We start from the raw sequence: 25,409 nt of genomic DNA, 5'->3' as shown, positions 1-25,409 counted from the left end.
CTAGCTTGATTATGGCTTGTGCTTTGTCGTCGCGAACTTCCCATGCATTGGCTTGAGCAGGATCCCGAGGTTTCTTCTCCTTTCCATTTGCAGTATTCCATAAACTTTTCTTCATGAGGACCAACTTGATCCTAGTTTGCCATGTATGAAATGAAGTTCCAGAGAACTTGAAGCTTAAATCATTATCCTTTGAAGGCATCTTAACCAGAAAAAAAACAAGAAAACAATGTCTAAAGCTCCTAACAAACACCCAAGAATTAACGGAAAGAACTAGTCCTATTTGGGGCAGAAGAAATCACAATCCCCATACAAATGCATGTTCATAGCAAGGAACTCTGAGAAACCAAGACTTTTAGCACAGTGATATCCGAATGGTTTTTTTTTCTTTGTCTGATACTCCCAGAGTCTTTTGGCTGGTGTCTTCTTGACTTGATAATTGGCTCGCCTTTTCGACTTGGTCTTCTTTACATACGCCTCATTAGATGAACAACAGGAGCTTCTCATTTGAAAATAACTTGATACAGCAGTAATTAAATATTTTCCAAATGCAATGACATACTCAAGAACAGCATTACGACTGGCTTTTCTCCATTTGCAGGCTGAATGCTCAGCTTATGAAGTTCATACTTGCTGAATGCCTTTGTTTTGAAGTCGCCCAGCTGCTCCTAGACGTCGCCCAACTGTTTTGAAGTCGCCCAGCTGCTCCTAGACGTCGCCCAGCTATTTTGAAGTCGCCCAGCTGCTCCTAGAAGTCCATGTCAACCTCTTCCTCCTACGTTGAGTATTTGCAGGTTGTAGACTAAAAAGAGGCAGCCAGAATGCGGGCAGCAGCAGTAGAATCAGAGTATTTTGCTTCCATCATTGAAATCGCCCTGATGAAGGCTCTCTTTGGCTGAAAGGTTTTGGGTTTAGGGAGGCCATTGTGGCTCCGATACCATGTTACAATGGAGACAACGTAAGCAATAGTAGGCACACAAAAACAACGTACTTTATTCATGAGAGAGCCTGAATATATAGGCAAGGGATTTTTACAACTGACATCATTGATGATACATGAGATGGAATCCAGATCCTATAATCTCTCCCCTGATTACTCCACGATTCTCTCCACACCACACTTGTACTCTCCTAGATTCTAGCCTACACACACATGGGCATATTGCCTTACATCATAGATTAGATCACTCACACTAGCACACTCTTAAGCACACCTCTATTCCTATGTTCACCATGTGAACTGATGCTATCACCCCTATACATTTTAGTCCTCTTGAGTTTGATTTACCAACACCCCCTCTCAAACTCAGAATGTACAATAGTTTAGGCATGACGTGACTTGGTTATCCATGACCAACGCAGGGACGTGGTTTTTCAGAGGTGTGGAAGGTGTAGGAGACTTGGGTCAGAGGTTTAGCCACCCATGACATACAAAGAGTTTACCTTTGGGATTGGTATACAATATCAAGATGAGGTTAATGTGCAGGGGTTACATCTTTATTCAAAACAGACGGTCATCAAAAGAAGTTGAAGGAGTGTTGGAGGCCCCCTTCTTCTTCACTTCCATGCTGAGATTCTGGTGTACTTCCTCTTGATGCTCTTGTTCTTCTTCAGCATGTTCTTCATTGTCGGTGATGCACATGAGATAGGCCCTTTGAGCTTTCTTCCTTGAGAAACAGTCCTTCTCTTTGTGGCCTGGCTTGTGGCAGAAGTCACAAATGATAGTGTCATTATATTTGTATTTCCCTTTGCCAGAGAATCCCTTGTTGTGGTACAGTACATCTTCTCTTACAGATGATCTTGGAGATTCTTGCTTGAACTTATTCTTCTTCTCCTCCTCAAGCAAAGAACCTTCAATTTCTACTAGTTTCGGATCCGGCATATTGGTGAGGGTTGTTACAGCATTGTCATATTCAAGACTAGGAAGAGATTTGAGCAATACACCAATGGAGACATCCTCATCAATGCGTAAATCAATACCTGCAAGTTGAGTCAGGAGACTTTTCATGTAATTTAAATGAGAAGCAAGTGAGGTTTGAGGCTTCATTTCAAGACGAAAAAATTCAACCAGAAGTCCAAACTTAGAACTCTTTGACTTGGATCCAAAGAGTGTATTCAAAACATCCCAGGTATCCTTGGCATTATTGCATTCATCCACATGATGGATGTAAGTGTCATCCAATTCTAGCTTGATTATGGCTTGTGCTTTGTCGTCGCGAACTTCCCATGCATTGGCTTGAGCAGGATCCCGAGGTTTCTTCTCCTTTCCATTTGCAGTATTCCATAAACTTTTCTTCATGAGGACCAACTTGATCCTAGTTTGCCATGTATGAAATGAAGTTCCAGAGAACTTGAAGCTTAAATCATTATCCTTTGAAGGCATCTTAACCAGAAAAAAAACAAGAAAACAATGTCTAAAGCTCCTAACAAACACCCAAGAATTAACGGAAAGAACTAGTCCTATTTGGGGCAGAAGAAATCACAATCCCCATACAAATGCATGTTCATAGCAAGGAACTCTGAGAAACCAAGACTTTTAGCACAGTGATATCCGAATGGTTTTTTTTTCTTTGTCTGATACTCCCAGAGTCTTTTGGCTGGTGTCTTCTTGACTTGATAATTGGCTCGCCTTTTCGACTTGGTCTTCTTTACATACGCCTCATTAGATGAACAACAGGAGCTTCTCATTTGAAAATAACTTGATACAGCAGTAATTAAATATTTTCCAAATGCAATGACATACTCAAGAACAGCATTACGACTGGCTTTTCTCCATTTGCAGGCTGAATGCTCAGCTTATGAAGTTCATACTTGCTGAATGCCTTTGTTTTGAAGTCGCCCAGCTGCTCCTAGACGTCGCCCAACTGTTTTGAAGTCGCCCAGCTGCTCCTAGACGTCGCCCAGCTATTTTGAAGTCGCCCAGCTGCTCCTAGAAGTCCATGTCAACCTCTTCCTCCTACGTTGAGTATTTGCAGGTTGTAGACTAAAAAGAGGCAGCCAGAATGCGGGCAGCAGCAGTAGAATCAGAGTATTTTGCTTCCATCATTGAAATCGCCCTGATGAAGGCTCTCTTTGGCTGAAAGGTTTTGGGTTTAGGGAGGCCATTGTGGCTCCGATACCATGTTACAATGGAGACAACGTAAGCAATAGTAGGCACACAAAAACAACGTACTTTATTCATGAGAGAGCCTGAATATATAGGCAAGGGATTTTTACAACTGACATCATTGATGATACATGAGATGGAATCCAGATCCTATAATCTCTCCCCTGATTACTCCACGATTCTCTCCACACCACACTTGTACTCTCCTAGATTCTAGCCTACACACACATGGGCATATTGCCTTACATCATAGATTAGATCACTCACACTAGCACACTCTTAAGCACACCTCTATTCCTATGTTCACCATGTGAACTGATGCTATCACCCCTATACATTTTAGTCCTCTTGAGTTTGATTTACCAACACCCCCTCTCAAACTCAGAATGTACAATAGTTTAGGCATGACGTGACTTGGTTATCCATGACCAACGCAGGGACGTGGTTTTTCAGAGGTGTGGAAGGTGTAGGAGACTTGGGTCAGAGGTTTAGCCACCCATGACATACAAAGAGTTTACCTTTGGGATTGGTATACAATATCAAGATGAGGTTAATGTGCAGGGGTTACATCTTTATTCAAAACAGACGGTCATCAAAAGAAGTTGAAGGAGTGTTGGAGGCCCCCTTCTTCTTCACTTCCATGCTGAGATTCTGGTGTACTTCCTCTTGATGCTCTTGTTCTTCTTCAGCATGTTCTTCATTGTCGGTGATGCACATGAGATAGGCCCTTTGAGCTTTCTTCCTTGAGAAACAGTCCTTCTCTTTGTGGCCTGGCTTGTGGCAGAAGTCACAAATGATAGTGTCATTATATTTGTATTTCCCTTTGCCAGAGAATCCCTTGTTGTGGTACAGTACATCTTCTCTTACAGATGATCTTGGAGATTCTTGCTTGAACTTATTCTTCTTCTCCTCCTCAAGCAAAGAACCTTCAATTTCTACTAGTTTCGGATCCGGCATATTGGTGAGGGTTGTTACAGCATTGTCATATTCAAGACTAGGAAGAGATTTGAGCAATACACCAATGGAGACATCCTCATCAATGCGTAAATCAATACCTGCAAGTTGAGTCAGGAGACTTTTCATGTAATTTAAATGAGAAGCAAGTGAGGTTTGAGGCTTCATTTCAAGACGAAAAAATTCAACCAGAAGTCCAAACTTAGAACTCTTTGACTTGGATCCAAAGAGTGTATTCAAAACATCCCAGGTATCCTTGGCATTATTGCATTCATCCACATGATGGATGTAAGTGTCATCCAATTCTAGCTTGATTATGGCTTGTGCTTTGTCGTCGCGAACTTCCCATGCATTGGCTTGAGCAGGATCCCGAGGTTTCTTCTCCTTTCCATTTGCAGTATTCCATAAACTTTTCTTCATGAGGACCAACTTGATCCTAGTTTGCCATGTATGAAATGAAGTTCCAGAGAACTTGAAGCTTAAATCATTATCCTTTGAAGGCATCTTAACCAGAAAAAAAACAAGAAAACAATGTCTAAAGCTCCTAACAAACACCCAAGAATTAACGGAAAGAACTAGTCCTATTTGGGGCAGAAGAAATCACAATCCCCATACAAATGCATGTTCATAGCAAGGAACTCTGAGAAACCAAGACTTTTAGCACAGTGATATCCGAATGGTTTTTTTTTCTTTGTCTGATACTCCCAGAGTCTTTTGGCTGGTGTCTTCTTGACTTGATAATTGGCTCGCCTTTTCGACTTGGTCTTCTTTACATACGCCTCATTAGATGAACAACAGGAGCTTCTCATTTGAAAATAACTTGATACAGCAGTAATTAAATATTTTCCAAATGCAATGACATACTCAAGAACAGCATTACGACTGGCTTTTCTCCATTTGCAGGCTGAATGCTCAGCTTATGAAGTTCATACTTGCTGAATGCCTTTGTTTTGAAGTCGCCCAGCTGCTCCTAGACGTCGCCCAACTGTTTTGAAGTCGCCCAGCTGCTCCTAGACGTCGCCCAGCTATTTTGAAGTCGCCCAGCTGCTCCTAGAAGTCCATGTCAACCTCTTCCTCCTACGTTGAGTATTTGCAGGTTGTAGACTAAAAAGAGGCAGCCAGAATGCGGGCAGCAGCAGTAGAATCAGAGTATTTTGCTTCCATCATTGAAATCGCCCTGATGAAGGCTCTCTTTGGCTGAAAGGTTTTGGGTTTAGGGAGGCCATTGTGGCTCCGATACCATGTTACAATGGAGACAACGTAAGCAATAGTAGGCACACAAAAACAACGTACTTTATTCATGAGAGAGCCTGAATATATAGGCAAGGGATTTTTACAACTGACATCATTGATGATACATGAGATGGAATCCAGATCCTATAATCTCTCCCCTGATTACTCCACGATTCTCTCCACACCACACTTGTACTCTCCTAGATTCTAGCCTACACACACATGGGCATATTGCCTTACATCATAGATTAGATCACTCACACTAGCACACTCTTAAGCACACCTCTATTCCTATGTTCACCATGTGAACTGATGCTATCACCCCTATACATTTTAGTCCTCTTGAGTTTGATTTACCAACACCCCCTCTCAAACTCAGAATGTACAATAGTTTAGGCATGACGTGACTTGGTTATCCATGACCAACGCAGGGACGTGGTTTTTCAGAGGTGTGGAAGGTGTAGGAGACTTGGGTCAGAGGTTTAGCCACCCATGACATACAAAGAGTTTACCTTTGGGATTGGTATACAATATCAAGATGAGGTTAATGTGCAGGGGTTACATCTTTATTCAAAACAGACGGTCATCAAAAGAAGTTGAAGGAGTGTTGGAGGCCCCCTTCTTCTTCACTTCCATGCTGAGATTCTGGTGTACTTCCTCTTGATGCTCTTGTTCTTCTTCAGCATGTTCTTCATTGTCGGTGATGCACATGAGATAGGCCCTTTGAGCTTTCTTCCTTGAGAAACAGTCCTTCTCTTTGTGGCCTGGCTTGTGGCAGAAGTCACAAATGATAGTGTCATTATATTTGTATTTCCCTTTGCCAGAGAATCCCTTGTTGTGGTACAGTACATCTTCTCTTACAGATGATCTTGGAGATTCTTGCTTGAACTTATTCTTCTTCTCCTCCTCAAGCAAAGAAGCTTCAATTTCTACTAGTTTCGGATCCGACATATTGGTGAGGGTTGTTACAGCATTGTCATATTCAAGACTAGGAAGAGATTTGAGCAATACACCAATGGAGACATCCTCATCAATGCGTAAATCAATACCCGCAAGTTGAGTCAGGAGACTTTTCATGTAATTTAAATGAGAAGCAAGTGAGGTTTGAGGCTTCATTTCAAGACGGAAAAATTCAACCAGAAGTCCAAACTTAGAACTCTTTGACTTGGATCCAAAGAGTGTATTCAGAACATCCCAGGTATCCTTGGCATTATTGCATTCATCCACATGATGGATGTAAGTGTCATCCAATTCTAGCTTGATTATGGCTTGTGCTTTGTCGTCGCGAACTTCCCATGCATTGGCTTGAGCAGGATCCCGAGGTTTCTTCTCCTTTCCATTTGCAGTATTCCATAAACTTTTCTTCATGAGGACCAACTTGATCCTAGTTTGCCATGTATGAAATGAAGTTCCAGAGAACTTGAAGCTTAAATCATTATCCTTTGAAGGCATCTTAACCAGAAAAAAAACAAGAAAACAATGTCTAAAGCTCCTAACAAACACCCAAGAATTAACGGAAAGAACTAGTCCTATTTGGGGCAGAAGAAATCACAATCCCCATACAAATGCATGTTCATAGCAAGGAACTCTGAGAAACCAAGACTTTTAGCACAGTGATATCCGAATGGTTTTTTTTTCTTTGTCTGATACTCCCAGAGTCTTTTGGCTGGTGTCTTCTTGACTTGATAATTGGCTCGCCTTTTCGACTTGGTCTTCTTTACATACGCCTCATTAGATGAACAACAGGAGCTTCTCATTTGAAAATAACTTGATACAGCAGTAATTAAATATTTTCCAAATGCAATGACATACTCAAGAACAGCATTACGACTGGCTTTTCTCCATTTGCAGGCTGAATGCTCAGCTTATGAAGTTCATACTTGCTGAATGCCTTTGTTTTGAAGTCGCCCAGCTGCTCCTAGACGTCGCCCAACTGTTTTGAAGTCGCCCAGATGCTCCTAGACGTCGCCCAGCTATTTTGAAGTCGCCCAGCTGCTCCTAGAAGTCCATGTCAACCTCTTCCTCCTACGTTGAGTATTTGCAGGTTGTAGACTAAAAAGAGGCAGCCAGAATGCGGGCAGCAGCAGTAGAATCAGAGTATTTTGCTTCCATCATTGAAATCGCCCTGATGAAGGCTCTCTTTGGCTGAAAGGTTTTGGGTTTAGGGAGGCCATTGTGGCTCCGATACCATGTTACAATGGAGACAACGTAAGCAATAGTAGGCACACAAAAACAACGTACTTTATTCATGAGAGAGCCTGAATATATAGGCAAGAGATTTTTACAACTGACATCATTGATGATACATGAGATGGAATCCAGATCCTATAATCTCTCCCCTGATTACTCCACGATTCTCTCCACACCACACTTGTACTCTCCTAGATTCTAGCCTACACACACATGGGCATATTGCCTTACATCATAGATTAGATCACTCACACTAGCACACTCTTAAGCACACCTCTATTCCTATGTTCACCATGTGAACTGATGCTATCACCCCTATACATTTTAGTCCTCTTGAGTTTGATTTATCAACACCCCCTCTCAAACTCAGAATGTACAATAGTTTAGGCATGACGTGACTTGGTTATCCATGACCAACGCAGGGACGTGGTTTTTCAGAGGTGTGGAAGGTGTAGGAGACTTGGGTCAGAGGTTTAGCCACCCATGACATACAAAGAGTTTACCTTTGGGATTGGTATACAATATCAAGATGAGGTTAATGTGCAGGGGTTACATCTTTATTCAAAACAGACGGTCATCAAAAGAAGTTGAAGGAGTGTTGGAGGCCCCCTTCTTCTTCACTTCCATGCTGAGATTCTGGTGTACTTCCTCTTGATGCTCTTGTTCTTCTTCAGCATGTTCTTCATTGTCGGTGATGCACATGAGATAGGCCCTTTGAGCTTTCTTCCTTGAGAAACAGTCCTTCTCTTTGTGGCCTGGCTTGTGGCAGAAGTCACAAATGATAGTGTCATTATATTTGTATTTCCCTTTGCCAGAGAATCCCTTGTTGTGGTACAGTACATCTTCTCTTACAGATGATCTTGGAGATTCTTGCTTGAACTTATTCTTCTTCTCCTCCTCAAGCAAAGAAGCTTCAATTTCTACTAGTTTCGGATCCGGCATATTGGTGAGGGTTGTTACAGCATTGTCATATTCAAGACTAGGACGAGATTTGAGCAATACACCAATGGAGACATCCTCATCAATGCGTAAATCAATACCCGCAAGTTGAGTCAGGAGACTTTTCATGTAATTTAAATGAGAAGCAAGTGAGGTTTGAGGCTTCATTTCAAGACGGAAAAATTCAACCAAAAGTCCAAACTTAGAACTCTTTGACTTGGATCCAAAGAGTGTATTCAGAACATCCCAGGTATCCTTGGCATTATTGCATTCATCCACATGATGGATGTAAGTGTCATCCAATTCTAGCTTGATTATGGCTTGTGCTTTGTCGTCGCGAACTTCCCATGCATTGGCTTGAGCAGGATCCCGAGGTTTCTTCTCCTTTCCATTTGCAATATTCCATAAACTTTTCTTCATGAGGACCAACTTGATCCTAGTTTGCCATGTATGAAATGAAGTTCCAGAGAACTTGAAGCTTAAATCATTATCCTTTGAAGGCATCTTGACCAGAAAAAAAACAAGAAAACAATGTCTAAAGCTCCTAACAAACACCCAAGAATTAACGGAAAGAACTAGTCTTCTTTGGGGCAGAAGAAATCACAATCCCCATACAAATGCATGTTCATAGCAAGGAACTCTGAGAAACCAAGACTTTTGGCATAGTGATATCCGAATGGTTTTTTTTCTTTGTCTGATACTCCTAGAGTCTTTTGGCTGGTGTCTTCTTGACTTGATACTTGGCTCGCCTTTTCGACTTGGTCTTCTTTACATACGCCTCATTAGATAAACAGCAGGAGCTTGTCATTTGAAAATAACTTGATACAGCAGTAATTAAATATTTTCCAAATGCAATGACATACTCAAGAACAGCATTACGACTGGTTTTTCTCCATTTGCAGGCTGAATGCTCAGCTTCTGAAGTTCATACTTGCTGAATGCCTTTGTTTTGAAGTCGCCCAGCTGCTCCTAGACGTTGCCCAGCTGTTTTGAAGTCGCCCAGCTGCTCCTAGAAGTCCATGTCGACCTCTTCCTCCTGCGTTGAGTATTTGCAGGTTGTAGACTAAAAAGAGGCAGCCAGAATGCGGGCAGCAGTAGTAGAATCAAAGTATTTTGCTTCCATCATTGAAATCGCCCTGATGAAGGCTCTCTCTGGCTGAAAGGGTTTGGGTTTAGGGAGGCCATTGTGGCTTCGATACCATGTTACAATGGAGACAACGTAAGCAATAGTAGGCACACAAAAACAACGTACTTTATTCATGAGAGAGCCTGAATATATAGGCAAGAGATTTTTACAACTGACATCATTGATGATCCATGAGATGGAATCCAGATCTTATAATCTCTCCCCTGATTACTCCACGATTCTCTCCACACCACACTTATACTCTCCTAGATTCTAGCCTACACACACATGGCCATACTGCCTTACATCATAGATTAGATCACTCACACTAGCACACTCTTAAGCACACCTCTATTCCTATGTTCACCATGTGAACTGATGCTATCACCCCTATACATTTTAGTCCTCTTGAGTTTGATTTACCAACAACAAATTCACCTCCCAATGTCATTGGCCATGCCTATAACAAGCGTGTCATCGGGTTTTACACCCCCTATCGCTTCGATTCCACCGAGCTTTGGCCCCTTGCCTAACATTCCCGTAAATCCTATAAGTACCAACCCTTTCCTGGATGCCCACACCTTGGACATACTGACTAGTCTAGGAAGAGGGGTGGCCCAAGGACTCACTGAGTCTCTTTCAACAAGAGCACTCACATACGACCTCAGTGATTCATACAAAAAACGACCATACATATTTCTAAAATTATGGGCAAATATGACGAAACAACAAACCCTATTCAATTCATTCAAATGTTTGAACAAAGATGTAAAGCCTTTGGAAATCCCAACTGCCCCACTAAGGTACATGCGTTGAACTTATGCTTAGAGGGAAAAGCTAATCAATGGTTCATCGCATTGATGACGGTGATCAGAACCAACTTCAAAACCTGAAAATCAACCTTCATACATGGCTTTTCCAGACAAGGTGATCAGTGGAGTGCAATAACAAAACTCTATTCAATTGAGCGTCAACCAAACGAATCCATTAGAGATTTTATCCTTAAGATAAAACTATTGGACTCACGTTGTGAGTCATGGGAAAAATTAAACGATGTTCAATTGAAGAGATGTTTCATGATGAGCTTAAAGAATAACAGCTTACACAACTTAATCATTGTAATCAGTCCGAAAACATTCGATCAATGTTGTAAAGAAGCAATATGTTTAGATGATAACATGCTAGAAGATAATCATGCTACAAAGTGTTCCTCATCTAAACCAAGTGAGGCAATGGCAAAAGAAAGATCGATCTCAAAATTGACATTCCCACAATTTTTTGCAGCCTTATTTAGAACCTTACAGCCAACATCTTTAAGAGATGATGTGAAAACCTTCAAAACCAGATATCCTTAATGCCTCTAAAAGTGAGGAACGAAATGCCTTGTGTGTTGAGTGTAATCACTACGACCATCCTAATCCTCATTGTGCATACAAGGCACCTATTCTTCTATACTACATATATTGTAAAACCTTTGACCATGATACTAAAAAGTGTCCCGCTTCATCCACAATGGACTCAAAATCTCCATCTTCCGTGCACCAAACAGAAACAGTCCAAAGGGTAGAAACTGCTCAGGAGGCAGTTAATCGAACACTTCAGTGTTTCTATTGTCGTGGACCTCACAAAGTGACAGACTTCATAGTTTGGAATACTTCCATGTCCATAGTCACTGACACTTTGCGACCCAAGTGTGAACGATGCGGCATTGATCACACGTTCCAAGATTGCCCAAGATGATTTGCTTCAATGCAACTTGTCTCACAAAATACAACTCTTAACATCTTAAGTGTAAAAAACGAGCAACTGGCCACAGTGCCATTGAATGTGCTTACACGTTTACAAGACAAGGCATGACAAATAGTCAAAAAGAAGGTAAAAGACAACACTCAACATGGGTAGAAGAACATGCTTTAAAATAGAACCCAAAAGAAGGAGCAAAACCTTCTAAAACCAAGAAAAACAAAGAACAACAAACTATTAAAACCAAGGTCGAATTAAAAGACAGGGAAAAGGAGTCTATAGAGGACATAAACTTAAAAAGGGACATAAACACGAAAGAGCCAAAAGCTATACATGATGCAGAAGCATCCACCTCAAAGACCACCACACAAACCTCGACACCTATATGTGCGACACAAGATACAAAAATCCAAAAGAAAAAAACCTCACTTATACACATGAACACAATTAATATTTTACAAGTTGAATCGCTTGTGCTACAGAGACAAGCATAAGAGTTTAGCGAAGCCGCCTAGGAGGATGTGGTAGGCATAAAAGTCAAGTTCAACTGATTCAAAAGAAGCAACCGACCTAAGTCCTTAAAATACACAAAAAGCACAATAGAAACACTTTTAGTGAACCTCGCCATCAGAAGCCCAAGACCCTTTGCTCACTGCATGCTTGTTTGGCACGTTATTTTTAAATCATTTAGGTGTCACACCTAACTAACACAAGCATTAGGCCCTCTTCCATCCATTAATCTCTCAGGCCCTTTTTTACAAAATGCCACATCACTCATGCACTGAACATGTAAGCTTCAAAACCTTGACATCAAAAGCCCATGGACCCTCACCAAGTGTCTTGCACAACATGACAAAACTTCATGGAGCATAACTAGGGTACAAAGTGGCACATTAGACCCAGGCACCAACACTTCAAAAATTTCAAAAAACTACTTGGATCGAAACAATTCAACTCTCAAAATGATCCTACTTCATGAAGATCCCCAACTCTAGGATAGATAGCTTCAAGGATCTCCCAAAGTTTGGAATCATCATCATAAATTAACGATCCTACTCTTGAAATCACCACGATCCAACTTCTTGAATCATCGAATTCTTGAATGGGTCAATTTCTCGGATCGCTTGATTCTCGGATCAACCGACTCCATCAGTGAGATAGATTCAACTCTAAGGATCGTCAATCCAACCTTAGGCCAAGTCATCACTTGAGTATAAAGTAACCTGCAAGCGATCCAACCCTACGTTCAACATTCAGAGTTCTTGACGTGCACGAAGACACTCTATAGACAATTAACCGCACTCTCTTCACCACCCCCACACATCCCTCTTGCAGCGTGTGTATCCAAGGTACACTGGTCTCGTGCTTTGAATATTTCTTCCATTCACATATGTACAATCTTCTTAGGAAAGCACACAACATTGCAGGCTTTGTTTACAACCTTGGATGCCTTGAGCTATTGTTGGGGGCAAAGAATAGACACTTTGCATATAATCTCAACAGCAGTGGTAAGCAAGGCAAAATAAAATAGGCCTTATTTTCCTTCGTGGCCGTACAAATGTAGGATCGCACACTGTCAGATCACTCGTCGTGTGTGGAAGGATCAACGGATCGCCAGGTTGGATCGGTCCAGCTCTAGGATCATTTACACAAACAGATCATCTACCTAGTGAGATCGCTAACAAAGTGGAATCACTAACCAAGGGAAGATCATAATGATCGGAGTACATAGTCATCTAGTGCTTCTAGAAAACAGAACATTGCTAGAGCAGATTTGGCCATCAATTAGCAAATTGTATTTGCCCAAGAGGGATGCATGTCAATTAATTCTCAGACCTGGACGAGTGCTTCCAAGCCATACATTCATTTGACAACCGCACTAAATTATTTGTCATACAGCCACTGGGGCGACCAAGAAAACAAAAAAAGAATTGTAAACCTCACACAAGAGTTGTTCGGACAGACATTTAACTTGCCCATGGTCACACCAAGAAATGGGATTTAAAAGAACAAATGACCCTATAGAGAAGGCAGCCTGCTTAAGGATTGACAAGCACAATCCACATTGGGAGGATGTAATTTTACCTCATCTTATCATGCCATGCAAGTTGTACTACACCTACCTATCCTTTTACAAGCCACATCGCACAACCCAAGTGGATATAGGGCTACTCATGCTCACTTATGCTCAAATCCTATTCAAGCAAAAGAAAATTGGGTCGATCTGAGTTATGTTGAGATTAAGAGGATGTGTGCACTGAAGAACCCGAAATCGTAGCTCGGAATAGCTCCCTTGCTCACGAGTGTCATTTATCAGGCCACCGACTCCTTTGATAAGCTCCCACCACCGCTAACAATAGCAAGAGTTGGTTCACAGCAAAATATACCACCCAAGGACAAGAAGGACAAGTGACCTGGGGACATCATCAGACTGCCAAAAAGCAAAAATTTGCCATCGATATGCACAAGCAAGAACATCATAATTGAGTCTAGGTCAGAGCTAGAGACCGACACTGAAGTAGATAAAGAACCTCTGAAGGAGAAATAGAAAGGTAAAGAAAAGATAGAAGAGGAAAAGGAGGCCATGACCAAGACTGAAAAGAAACAACAAGATATCAAAACCACAGCCAACCCCAAAACCTTCCACACAACCATGTCCATCCGCCCCCTCAGCGATTTTCATGCAAATGCAAGCAATCTAGGAATTCTCTAAGCTCTCTCAAAATTCCAAGCAGACAACGTAATCGCTAGATGTAGGTGATGTTGTGAATTACGCAACACTGCCAAGCCTGCGGCTACAGAAGGGATGCCACAAGGTGATAGCGTACAATACATTAAAGTTGTTGCACTCACAGATGCACAAAACATAGAGCAACAACATGCACAAGAGGCTAGGGCCCTCCGAATGGAATGGACCGTGCTCAAAGACCAAATGCAACAAGGCAAAGATAGAAATAAAAGCGAAGGTGTCTTCTGAGCTTACGCAAAAGATAACACTACTAGAAGACCACTTGTTCGGATCCAATAAAATGGTACAGCAAAAAAATCAAATTATCAACAAATGCAATGCAGATCTAGCAGAAGCGCGCTCCTGGGAAAATGAAATGGAGATTAAAGCCAACAAAATGCAAAGAGTCCTAGATCAAAACACTAAAGATATGCTGCAACAGCAAAGCTAAAGGTCAAGGATGACCAAGTAAAGGCCTTGGAGGAGTTGCAATTGCTAAAAGGTGCACAAAAGCAGACCAGAGAGCCTTCAACACCTTGCACTTGTGCCCATAGCCATGAGGAGAGGGATGTTGCTTTGAAGGACATAGCTTTGATACTGCCCGACCTCCTATAATGTGACAGCGAGAGCCCACATAATCGCATGAAGGTGATCAAATACAACTTGAGTCTCGTCTTTATTTGCCAAGGAGGATGACGCCCAACGAGCCCCTCTCCCGATTACAATTCACCAAGCTATTGAGGTGATGAAAAGAAGCCAAAGATTGGTAAAGAAATTCATGCCCCTCAACAAGTGCATGCATATAAAGCATGGCATTAAAGAGCCAAAAAGGTGTTGTGTAAAGCTTTTATAGCTTAATTAACATGATTAAAGACTTGATTAATGAACATAAGACAAACGCTACAGAAAAAGATTGAATGATTGCATTGAGACAGGGGCCTTTCTTAAATAGAGGCCGAAAAGTTACACTTGAAGAGGAACATCCCTATGAAGGGGTGTGTCTTTAATGAATAGGCATATCCTTTGATAGTGACCCGTGAGCAAGGGTGTGACCCTTCACAGGTATCTTTACAGTTAATGAGAGATTAAGGAGATATTAAGGAGTAATTAGAGAGAGATTAAGAGAATTAGTCACAATTGTGACATTCCCTCCCACTTAAAATAAGACTCTGGCTAAGAAGAGATGGTTGTCTTTGAAAGAATTCCCGAAGAAGTTCTGGATATTCCTGTAAGTCTTCATCACTTTGCCAAATAAAGTTAGAATTATCAAGATCTCTCCATTTAACCAAAAATTATGTAGTGAGCTTATGTCGTGTTTCTTTCTGTCTCACATCAAGAATTGTCTCTGGAATTAAGGGTATGTGTTCATCTTCGATTTTTGGAACATAATCCAAAACATCTAAACCCATGAAGTTTGAAGATATACTGTATGAATAGTGTTATAATATCTGAAGCCAGGGCTACTTTCTTGCATGGATGAAATGTGCCATCTTAGAAAATCTATCAACCACCACAAGAATCTGTGTATTGCCTTTAGAATAACATGGCAACAATGAAGTGATAAAATCCATACTAATACTTTCCCAGCGTTCATTAGGAACTGGAAGTGGTTAAAAAACAGCTAGAAGTTGTCTGTTAGCTTTCATACATTGGCATGAAAGACATGCTGTGACAAACCTAAGAACATCTTGCTTCATTTGAGGGGCCAATAGTATGTAGCCATCAAAAGACGATATGTCTTGTTGATGCCTGGGTGTGCAGCATAAGTGACCTCGTGATGTTCTTTCACCAAGACTCTTCGAACATGAGTATCATGAGGTACACAAATACAATCCTGATAATATAATAAACCGTCCACTAATGTATATGCTCCATAAATCTTTAATTCGGAAGGAGTTGCATTCTGAGAATTGAGAATTCCAAATGCATTTCCAAAATCATGATCCTTTGAATAACGATCCTTGAAACTTTGAGGTATATCCATTTCAACTGTAGAAATAGCCAAGACCAAAGCTGGCGGCATATGACTGAGAGCATCCACAACCACATTGGTAAGACCAGGAATATACTCAATTGTCATATGAAAATTGGCTAAGAATTCGACCCAACGCGTTTGCCTAGCATTCATAACTAGTTGTGTGAAGATGTATTTCAAAGAATGATGATCTGTTTTCACTACTGAATCCGCACCAAGGAGATAATGTTTTCATGCACGATAGACATGAACAATAGCCAAAAATTCTTTCATATAATGGGTATCTTACTTGAATCGCAGAGTGCTTGTGACTGTCAAATGCAATAGCACGTCCTTGTTGCATCAAGACGGCACCAATGGCAATATCGAAAGCATCCGTATAAACATCAAAGGAGAGAGTAGGGTCAGGAATAGCCATGATAGGGGTTGTGGTCAAAGCTGTCTTGAAACTTTCAAAAGCCTGAGTTGCGGCTTCAATCCACTTGAATGCAGGAGCGGACTTTAAAAATTCTCTGAGAGGAGCAACTATTTCTGAAAATCGATAAACCTTTGTGTGATAGAAGTTGGCAAGTCCGAAGAAAGAACGAACATCATGGAAGTTTGTGGGAGTTGGCCAATTGACAATAACCTATATTTTCTTCGGATCCACAGAAATACCATCACCTGAAAAAACATGTCCGAGGTACTCCAAGGATGTCTTGAAGAATTCACTTCTGCTTGGATTAATGTAAAGAGCATTATCACGAAGCACCTGGAAAACAATCTTAAGATGTGCCTTGTGTTCTTCCATAATACGGTTGAACACCAGGATGTCAAGATAGATAATAACGAAGTTGTCTAGAAAAGGACGAAAAAGATCATTCATCACTCATAAATGTTACAGGGGCATTGGTTAACCAGAATGGCATGACCAGGTACTCATAATGACTATATTTTATGCGAAAAGCTATCTTATATTCATCACCTTCGCGAATCTGATGATATCCAGACTTAAGATCAATTTTGGAGAAGACCTTTGCATGGAGCAATTCATCAAACAATTCATCAAAGCGTGGAAGAGGATACTTATTCTTGATAGTCAACTTATTAAGGACGTGATAAGGTGCGTAGACTTATCCTTCTTTTTCACCAAAAGTACTGAAACTCCAAAAGGGCTTTTGCTTGGTCGAATATCTTTCTCCAAAAGTTAAGTTGTCGTTGTATCTCCTGAGATTCCGTAAAAGAAACTCGATATGGAGCACGAGTAGGAGGAGCACTACCAGGAAGGAGATCAATAGCATGGTCAACTGGTCGCCGAAGTGGAAGAACCGCAAGAAGCTCCTGAGAAAAAACATCCAAGTATGGAGCAAAGAAAGGTTTCTTGAGGTACATCATCTTCGTATCCATGTCCTCGGAAGGATCTTTGGCTGAATAGACCATTAAAAGTGTGGATCAACACTCTTGCCGACCCACCGTTTTGCTTGAAGAGCTGAAAGGATTGGTGTAGAGGGTTGGTCTTTGATGCCTTCAAGTGCCACAAGCTTATCATTTTGAGCAAATTGTATGAAATGGTTCCGAAAACTGATGAAGGAATCATATTGGTACAACCATTCTTGACCAAGAATCATATCATAATGTTCCAAAGACATGATTTGGAAATCCAATTTGTCACGATAGTGCTGAATTCGAAAGGAGAGGTGTTTGGCAACGGTGTTACACAAGGATGTGGAACCATCGACAAGCTCTACTTCATAAATAATAGCACTTTGAGAAGTCTGAATCTTCAATCTCTGGGTTAAGGTGGTTCCCACAAAATTATGATAACACCCACTGTCTATGAGCACATGAATGGGCTGACTGGAAATAGAACTTTGAAGAACCAAAACCTGAGTAGACCGCTAGGGTAACGGTGAAGAGGCAGATTGAGCTATGGCAGTAGCGGTGATCACCAAAGCATGTGAAATAGCATGGTGATTAATCGTATGCTTTCCTTTGTCAGCAATTGGGAGTTTCTCCTCTAAAGTGGAAGGGTTCAGCATTAGAATTGTGTCGATGGGTTGGTCTTTTGGGGCACTCAAACCAACGATGAGGCCCATTGCAAATCGTGCACAATCATGTCTTTTGTTGATCCCGTACATAAGGAACAGTGGAAGGACGAGGATTGCGAGATTGGTCACGTCCTTAGTCCCGTCCACGATCCGAATTGCGTGGTTGGAAGGACTGAGGACGTCGTGACTGAAAAGAGGACGATCCTTCTGGTCGGCGAGGTTGTTGACAATTATTGCCAGAAGATTCTCTTCGACTATCTCGGTTCATACGAGACCCATTGGCTTTCTAAAAGACATTAGCTTGGCCGGAAAAGGTCGAATTTCGAGAGTTAATGTCTGCAACGCGCTCAACGTAACGTATGGCATCGACAAGATCGACATGATTATATTTCTGAACATCAGCACGCAGTGTGGGGTTAAGACCTTCAACGAAGGCATGGAGTTCGTCCGCTAGGGGGACAAAGAGTCAATCTCCAGTATCAAGTTAGTGAACTGGGAGATATAAGAGGCCAAGGAACCATTTTGGTCCAAATGGTGAAGTAAGTACAGGCTTGGAAATCCGCATTGGCAGGTATGAACTGCTTACAGAGAACCCGCTCGAATTTTTCCCACGTTGTAACCGATTTTTCGATGTGTTGTCGTTGTCGTCACCACAATAAAGCAGCGTCTTTGAGGAGGGATACCGCAAATCCACCTTTTTAGAATTAGAAAGGGTCATGGTTTCAAAGTATAACCGTAGAGCCATTGGTCTAAGATGCGCTTACTGCCCTCGCCACCATAAGATTCAAGGGGTTTGATTTCCAATTTCTTTGTTTTACGGGTTTGTAAAAGACGATACAGAGTTTTAAGGTCGTCGCCTTCTACCTCGAAAGGAATGACATCCTTCTACTAGTACTGTTACTGAAGCATCTGCTGTTGCTGGTACTGAACTCATGTGGGAGTGGCGGTTCGTGTGGAGCTGCTGGATCTGAGAAGCCAAGGATGCCATGGACTTCTGGAGTTGGTGTTGGAACTACTGCTGAAGTTGCTACAAAGCTTGTTGCCATTCTGGAGGAGACAGTGTGTCAACAGGTTCCGCCATGAGAGAAGATGCTCATGTAGAGGCTGCAAGGTGGTGAGGCTCTGGGGGTTTTTGCTATTGATGACGTTGCTGGGCTCTAATAAGAACTATCGACTGGAGGGTGCGGCATCTGTAAATCCAATGAGGAGAGGCTACGTGCTAGTGAAGCGGCTATGGTCCATTCTGTATAATGAGGGCGATCCTCTAGGACTAGGCTCGCACGAGTCTATTACTGGAGAAGAAGGTATAGGGGTAGGAGCAGCTGCTGGTGTCAAAGGTGTATAATCTGGTGTAGAAGGATGCACCGTAAACGAAGATGGATAAATGCTCTCAGAATAGGTGCAATATTCATGAAAAATGATGCTGCACTCGGAAAGGATAGTGCTCAGATAAGGATGATGGCTTAGTATAAAACAGTAATAATCCAGATCCTGTGCGGAAGTACGAACACAGATCACCCACATCGAAATCTCAGAGGTGAGAAGTCGGTGTGGCTATCTAAACACGGTAATGAGTGGGCTGTAAAGAGGGGGGCTCACTCACTGGAATAGGGACAGAGACCGGTGGAGAAACACGAGTAGGAGAGGGCACTATGGACTATGAGGATGTATCCTGTAAATAACTGAATTCATAGGTTTCCTCTGCCATAAGCCGTCGAAGAAGAGGATAATGTGAGTCCACGTGATCTGGGAGGTGCTCTTAAACCCATAAAAAGTGATATTGGCCCCTAATGAGTGGAGAGCATGCAAAAGAATGAAGTGACGAGTTTCCAATATCCTAATGCGCCACATATGTGAGATTTTTAATTCCCAAGAAAATGGAAAAATCACACTCGACAAATGTTACCATAAATGATGTTGCTGTAAGAGAAGCACCAGGGAGAAGGTTGTCGTCAATCATACGATTCTTCAAAGAGGAGCCGTTGGTCCAAGCAGAGAGAGTGGACAGCAAGAAGCACACTCGAGGCGAAGGGCTGAGGCAGGCTAGAGCCGTCAAGGAGGAGGCGATTGCAAGCTGGGGCACGCGAAAAGAGAGACAAACAAGCACGAACAAGTGCGGTCCGGTAGTTGTGGCTCACATGGGTTTTTTTTTGTGTTTACACCTTAGGCCCTTAACGTTTTTTTGTTTGTGCTGTGTTTTTTTTTTAATAAAAAATATCTACTCGTCGTGTGACTCTCAAACGAGCAGCCGGCTGGAGCGAACCCACGAAGGGGTGTGGCTGCCTTTCCATGAAGTGGGATGAAGAGGTAAGCTCCCTTATTGATAGGTTGCATGCTATCTTGCCTCTGTTCAAGAATTTTATGCATATGACTGGCCCGACATTAATCAACAAAAAATTGGGAGTTTGGGGCTAAACTTGATGGGACATTCTCTCCTGCTCTTCCATTCAATACCTGCTACACCCAATTTTAGGGTTTGGGCTAACTGATTTTAGGATTAGGGTTAGGGTTAGAATTTGGACATGTCACGGGGCGAAAAAAAGTTTACTTTGATACCACTGTAAAGCTTTTATAGCTTAATTAACATGATTAAAGACTTGATTAATGAACATAAGACAAACGCTATAGGAAAAGATTGAATGATTGCATTGAGACAAGGACCTTTCTTAAGTAGAGGCCGAAAAGGTATAATTGAAGAGGCACATCCCTGTGAAGGAATGTGTCTTTAATGAAGACATGTCCTTTGATAGTGACCCATGTGCAAGGGTGTGACCCTTCAAAGGTATCTTTACAGTTAATGATAGATTAAAAAGTAATTAAAGAAAGATTAAGAGAGTTAATCACAATCGTGACATGTAGTGGTTGTCTCAATGTAACATATCTTATAATTGTGTATATTCAAGATTTGCACGTTTCGACGCGATTCAGACAAGTTTCGAGTCTTGTTTTACTCTGCAAGTTTTTTACATGTACTCTGTAAAGTGTCGATTTTGACTATGTGCCCAATTTTTGATTCGATGCAAAGTTACAACAGAACTATGATTATAGTGCAGTCTGTGCAAAGACTCGAAGTGTTACACATATTGGTGGATATGTATTTATGTAACTGATTCACATACATTAATATAATAACAGTCTATGCAAAAACACTTGACGGGAGTATGTTTATGTGATTGGTTCACATACAGTGGCATTATAACAGGTTTACAGTTCCACTATTAAAGATTACAAATTTGTTGCAAGTACATAAGGTTTTTTATAAGCATTGTTTGGTAAGTTACTGCAAGTAAAGGTGTCTAATAGCTTGTAATAGATTGTGAGCGAGAGGTTGGACAAGAATTACTTCAAGTGTGGTAGTTCAAGATGACCAATTTCCTTATGGGGAAAGGAATTGAGAGTTCATAGCATCAAATACGGTCATAAGCTCTGATCGTATACTTATGATGATAGAGATTGATGTCAAAACATTGTTGCATGAAAAGAAGGTAAGTTTTCAAGTCATACCAACAATTATCGACATTAAAAAAAGTTATAGATCCTTTCTAGTCTATGTGAAAAAAAAGTGTGTGTGTGTGTGTGTGTGTGTGTGTGTGTGTGTGTGTGTGTGTGTAAAGACCATACAAAGTGCATGGCAAAGAGGCAACACGGTTCTCTCCTTAAATGTATAAACATAAAGGAACGTGCCAGTTCCTCGTTTATGGGGATCTGGGTGCCTAGAGCGAGATCGTGATGAGGCAACGATATCCAAAAATGAGGGACCGACGATGGGTTCCTCGAGGGTAGTGGAGGAAGGGGGGGCATCACCGTCGTCGGATTGCTAAGATAAGTGCTCGTAAACGGTTCCCCGACAAAACCATGTCCTCCTGTGGCCTACCAGACTCGTCGTGCTGCTCTGCTCTAGAAGTCTGATGGTGGTTCTGCCTCCGACCAGTGGTCTGCCACTCTCCTGCACCAAGATCCTTCGAGGTCGGGCATGGTGCTCTAATGCCTAGGAGGAGCCAATATCTCCCCCACCCCCTGTATCAACAAACGATTTGCATACGAAGAGACCTTCGTGGGAGGAAGTTAATGCACTCGTTTGAAAGGTTGGATTTTATTTTAAATTTTATGCATAGATTAACAATGACTTATTTATTAGATTTGCAATCCTTGATTGAAGCGAAATATTTATTCTCATCTTGTTTTGTTCTTTATTAAAATGGGTTTTGGATGTTTTTCCAAATAAACTTTATTCACAGATCATTATACTTTAATTTAGTATCAATTTAGTTGGGATATTTAAATGGGCTCCATCTTCTTAGTTTTTAAAGATTAGCAAGATGTTTCAATGAAGTTCTTATCTATACTATAATTTATCAAAATTTTAAAAGAATTTTACGTATTGATTTGATCAATTTAATCACGATCTAAATTTTTATAATATTTATCATGGGGAGATTCATTTTTTTCGTGAAATCAACAACTCCAACCTTGCTTTCACCCATTTGATTTACCTAATCTCACAACTTACTAAACCTTTAACAAGAGATTAATCACTCCCTAAGCCCGTGACTACTGCATGGACTTGTATAAAAATTAGACAACTTGTCACTTCTTGATACAAAAACAAACTCATAATTAACAGACTTCAAAACTAGGCTCCATCACATAATTATACCTAAACCAACGATTGATCACTATCGAATTATTTAAAAAACAAGATTCAAAATGATACTCTACAACACATGATTTGATAATTTTATCAAACTAGATTTTTTGTGAAGCCAACTTGAGAGAGAGAGAGAGAGAAAGAGAGCCAACGTTGACAACATTGCCAAAGAAAGAAAATATATCTTTCTTTTTTTTAACCACATCCACATATCATTAAATTTATGTATCATTGTATCAACCACTCCAACAATCCAAATAAAATTTTTTTAAAAAGCTATCTTGTCACTCTACAGTGTTCTTATTGTAAACAACAACTATACTTATACAAAGTGACTTGCAATCATTTTCAATATTCCTCACTTTGAAAGAAAAGATAAAAATATGCAATTAAGTCCACCCAATACTAGTAATAACACATCTAAATCGAATTCTAAATTTTGAAAACCAAAATTGCAAACAATCTCTACCCTTGGATTCCTTGATTATTAGCCAACAACCTTTGACTAGCCTTCCTCCCAAAAAAAAGGAATTGGAGAACCCCTCTTGAAATATATAGCCAAAGGTTGCGACCCTCGCTCCCTTTTCAAGCCCTAACTCTCTCCTCTTCTTGTTTTTCATCTTTTATTAAAATGTATGTGTATTTCCTTTAGATAGAAAAAATCCAATTGTCCACCTTAGGACCCCCTATTGAACAATTTAAGTGATCATCATATGTAATAAGAGTCGGAATTTCAGCCAAAATGTCCAAACACCGCAGCCCCCCCTCCCTGCGTGTCACATGCATGCCACGTGGACATGCTTCCGCACTGATCTGGACAGGCAGTAGGACATAATCAGACATCTTTTAGGGCTGAGTGGGACCAAGAGAAGGCGTGGACCAGGCAGCAACCCGACAGGAGGAATACGGCAAGAATGTGCTGGTCGACAGCATTAAATGCTGGTCGGCCAGTTTGGGTCCAGTCGACCAGATTTGCAAGGGGCTATATAAAGAGGGCCAAGGTCTTTATGTCATTCATTCAAGTTCCCACTTGGGACTTGGGTCATAGGTAGGAGTACAAGTGACCTTTTTCAAGGGAAGCTAAGCTTCCAACATGGCATTGTAACAAACAAGTATATGAATAAGATTTTGAGTAGGTTAGACGCTGCGCGATCTGCTCCTGCGAGCTACACTCCATTCCCCCCCCTCCCGTCTACCCTCCCCCTGCTGCCCCTCGCCGTCGCGCGCCCCCCTCTCCCCCCCCCCCCCCCCCCCCGTCCCCCGCCTCTCCTCCGCCTCTCTCCCCCGCCTCCTTCCTCGCTTCCTCCCCCACCATCTCCCCCCCGCCTCCTTCCTCGCTTCCTCCCCCGCCATCTCTCCCCCCCACCTCCTTCCTCGCTTCCTCCCCCGCCATCTCTCCCCCGCCATTTCTCCCCCCCGCCTCCTTCCTCGCTTCCTCCCCCGCCATTTCTTCCCCCGCCATCTCTCCCCCGCCATCTCTCCTCCGCTTCGCGGCTCTTCCCCCCGCCTTCTCCCTCACCTCCCCCTCCGTCTCGCCCTTCCTCCCACCGCTAGCTCCCCCCTCCCCCCGCTCCGCCCCCGCTATCCTCTCACCTTCCGCCTCTCCGTTTCCTCGTAGGGCTGTGTCCCTCCCGTTGGTGACCCCGGTATCTGGCCTTTTCCCTCTGGAGGACTCCATGGAAGCCGCTCCGACTACCCCTGTCGATTCCGGTCTCCATCTGGAGTTCACAGCTGCAGATCAGCAGTTGTTTGTTTCCACAGTATCCGCTCTTGAGGCCTCCTCCTTGGTCTGCAAGATAGTGGGTAGCCGTCCGATGCGGAGAGAGCTTCGCGACCTTCTGCAAGGCAGCGTCGTTGGCGTGCCTACCAAGATCGTCAGCGTCGATTTTTTGGGACGTGGCTACTACCAGGTGGATTTCGAGTCCCCCCAGGCAGCTCAGACGGTGCTGGCTCGGAGCCCCATTGCCCTCCGCTCATCCCGGGCGTTCCTGGCGCGATGGACTCACGGTTTTGACCCCGCTTCTGACCCGCTAGCGACAGGTTTCCCCATCACTATCTGCTTTCCTGGACTCCGCAGGGAGTACTTGCCCCTCTTGTCATCCATTGGCAAGGCGTTCGGGCAGGTGGTGGAGACGCCTCAGACAGCGGGCCTCCCCAGCCAGTGCTACATCTGTCGGGAGATGGGCCACCTCGCACGCGCTTGTCCCCGCAAGGGGGCTCATCCTTCACGCTCTGTCGCCTCTGGACCCCCTTCAGGAGGCCTGAGGGGTGGCCATCCACCTCAGAGACCAGACATCCCTGGCTCGTCTCAGCAGGCGCCATCATCTGACGAGCAGGCCCCGGCGGAGGATACTGCGCAGTCCCAGGAGGCTGGCGGATGGCAGGAGGTTCGCCGGCGGAAACGCCCAGCCCGCAGGGACCGCCGCAGACGCCAACAGGCAGCACAGGCTGGCGGACTGGCTGGCGGACAGGCGACCCCTCTCGGCTGGCGTCCAGGCACCTACCCGCACTTATGCTCCAGTCAGGGATAGGCGGCCAACAGGTCCCACCCCGATGGACGAGGATTCAGTCTCAGTGCCCGCCGGTGGAGACCCCGCTCCCGCCTCCCCCCGCGGGGGGGCCCGCCCCCTCCATGGAGCAGATTCCTGAGGATCCCGGGCCGCACTCTGCGACCCTCGGCCCCTCTTCCCTTCACTCGGAGAGCACTCCTTCCTCCCTCCCCTCCCCCCCCAGCCCCCCCCCT

At 42.8% G+C, this 25,409-nt stretch overlaps 1 protein-coding gene across 3 annotated transcripts in view; it reads right to left on the bottom strand.

Annotated features, from left to right (window-relative positions):
- LOC147605296 (triphosphate tunnel metalloenzyme 3-like) overlaps positions 1-25,409 on the bottom strand; it is a 41,539-nt gene that overhangs the window by 2,572 nt on the left and 13,558 nt on the right. The window contains exon 2 of one of the 3 annotated variants that reach the window (XM_086794196.1): positions 12,477-12,511. The exons of 1 other annotated variant lie outside the window; for it this stretch is intronic. In XM_086794196.1, the coding sequence (XP_086650322.1) occupies positions 12,492-12,511 (20 nt within the window). In that variant the 3' untranslated portion in view covers positions 12,477-12,491. Of the gene's footprint in view, positions 1-12,476; positions 12,512-14,727; positions 14,751-25,409 lie in introns of those variants that run through there. One more of the 3 variants, XM_086794198.1, reaches the window with a different exon arrangement.

The sequence above is a fragment of the Cibotium barometz genome, chromosome 60, assembly GCF_041138505.1.
Source record: "Cibotium barometz isolate CiBa-2024 chromosome 60, ASM4113850v1, whole genome shotgun sequence".
Lineage (NCBI taxonomy): Eukaryota > Viridiplantae > Streptophyta > Polypodiopsida > Cyatheales > Cibotiaceae > Cibotium > Cibotium barometz.
Note: the sequence above shows the minus strand (reverse complement) of the source record. Positions and strands in the feature narration are given on the sequence as shown.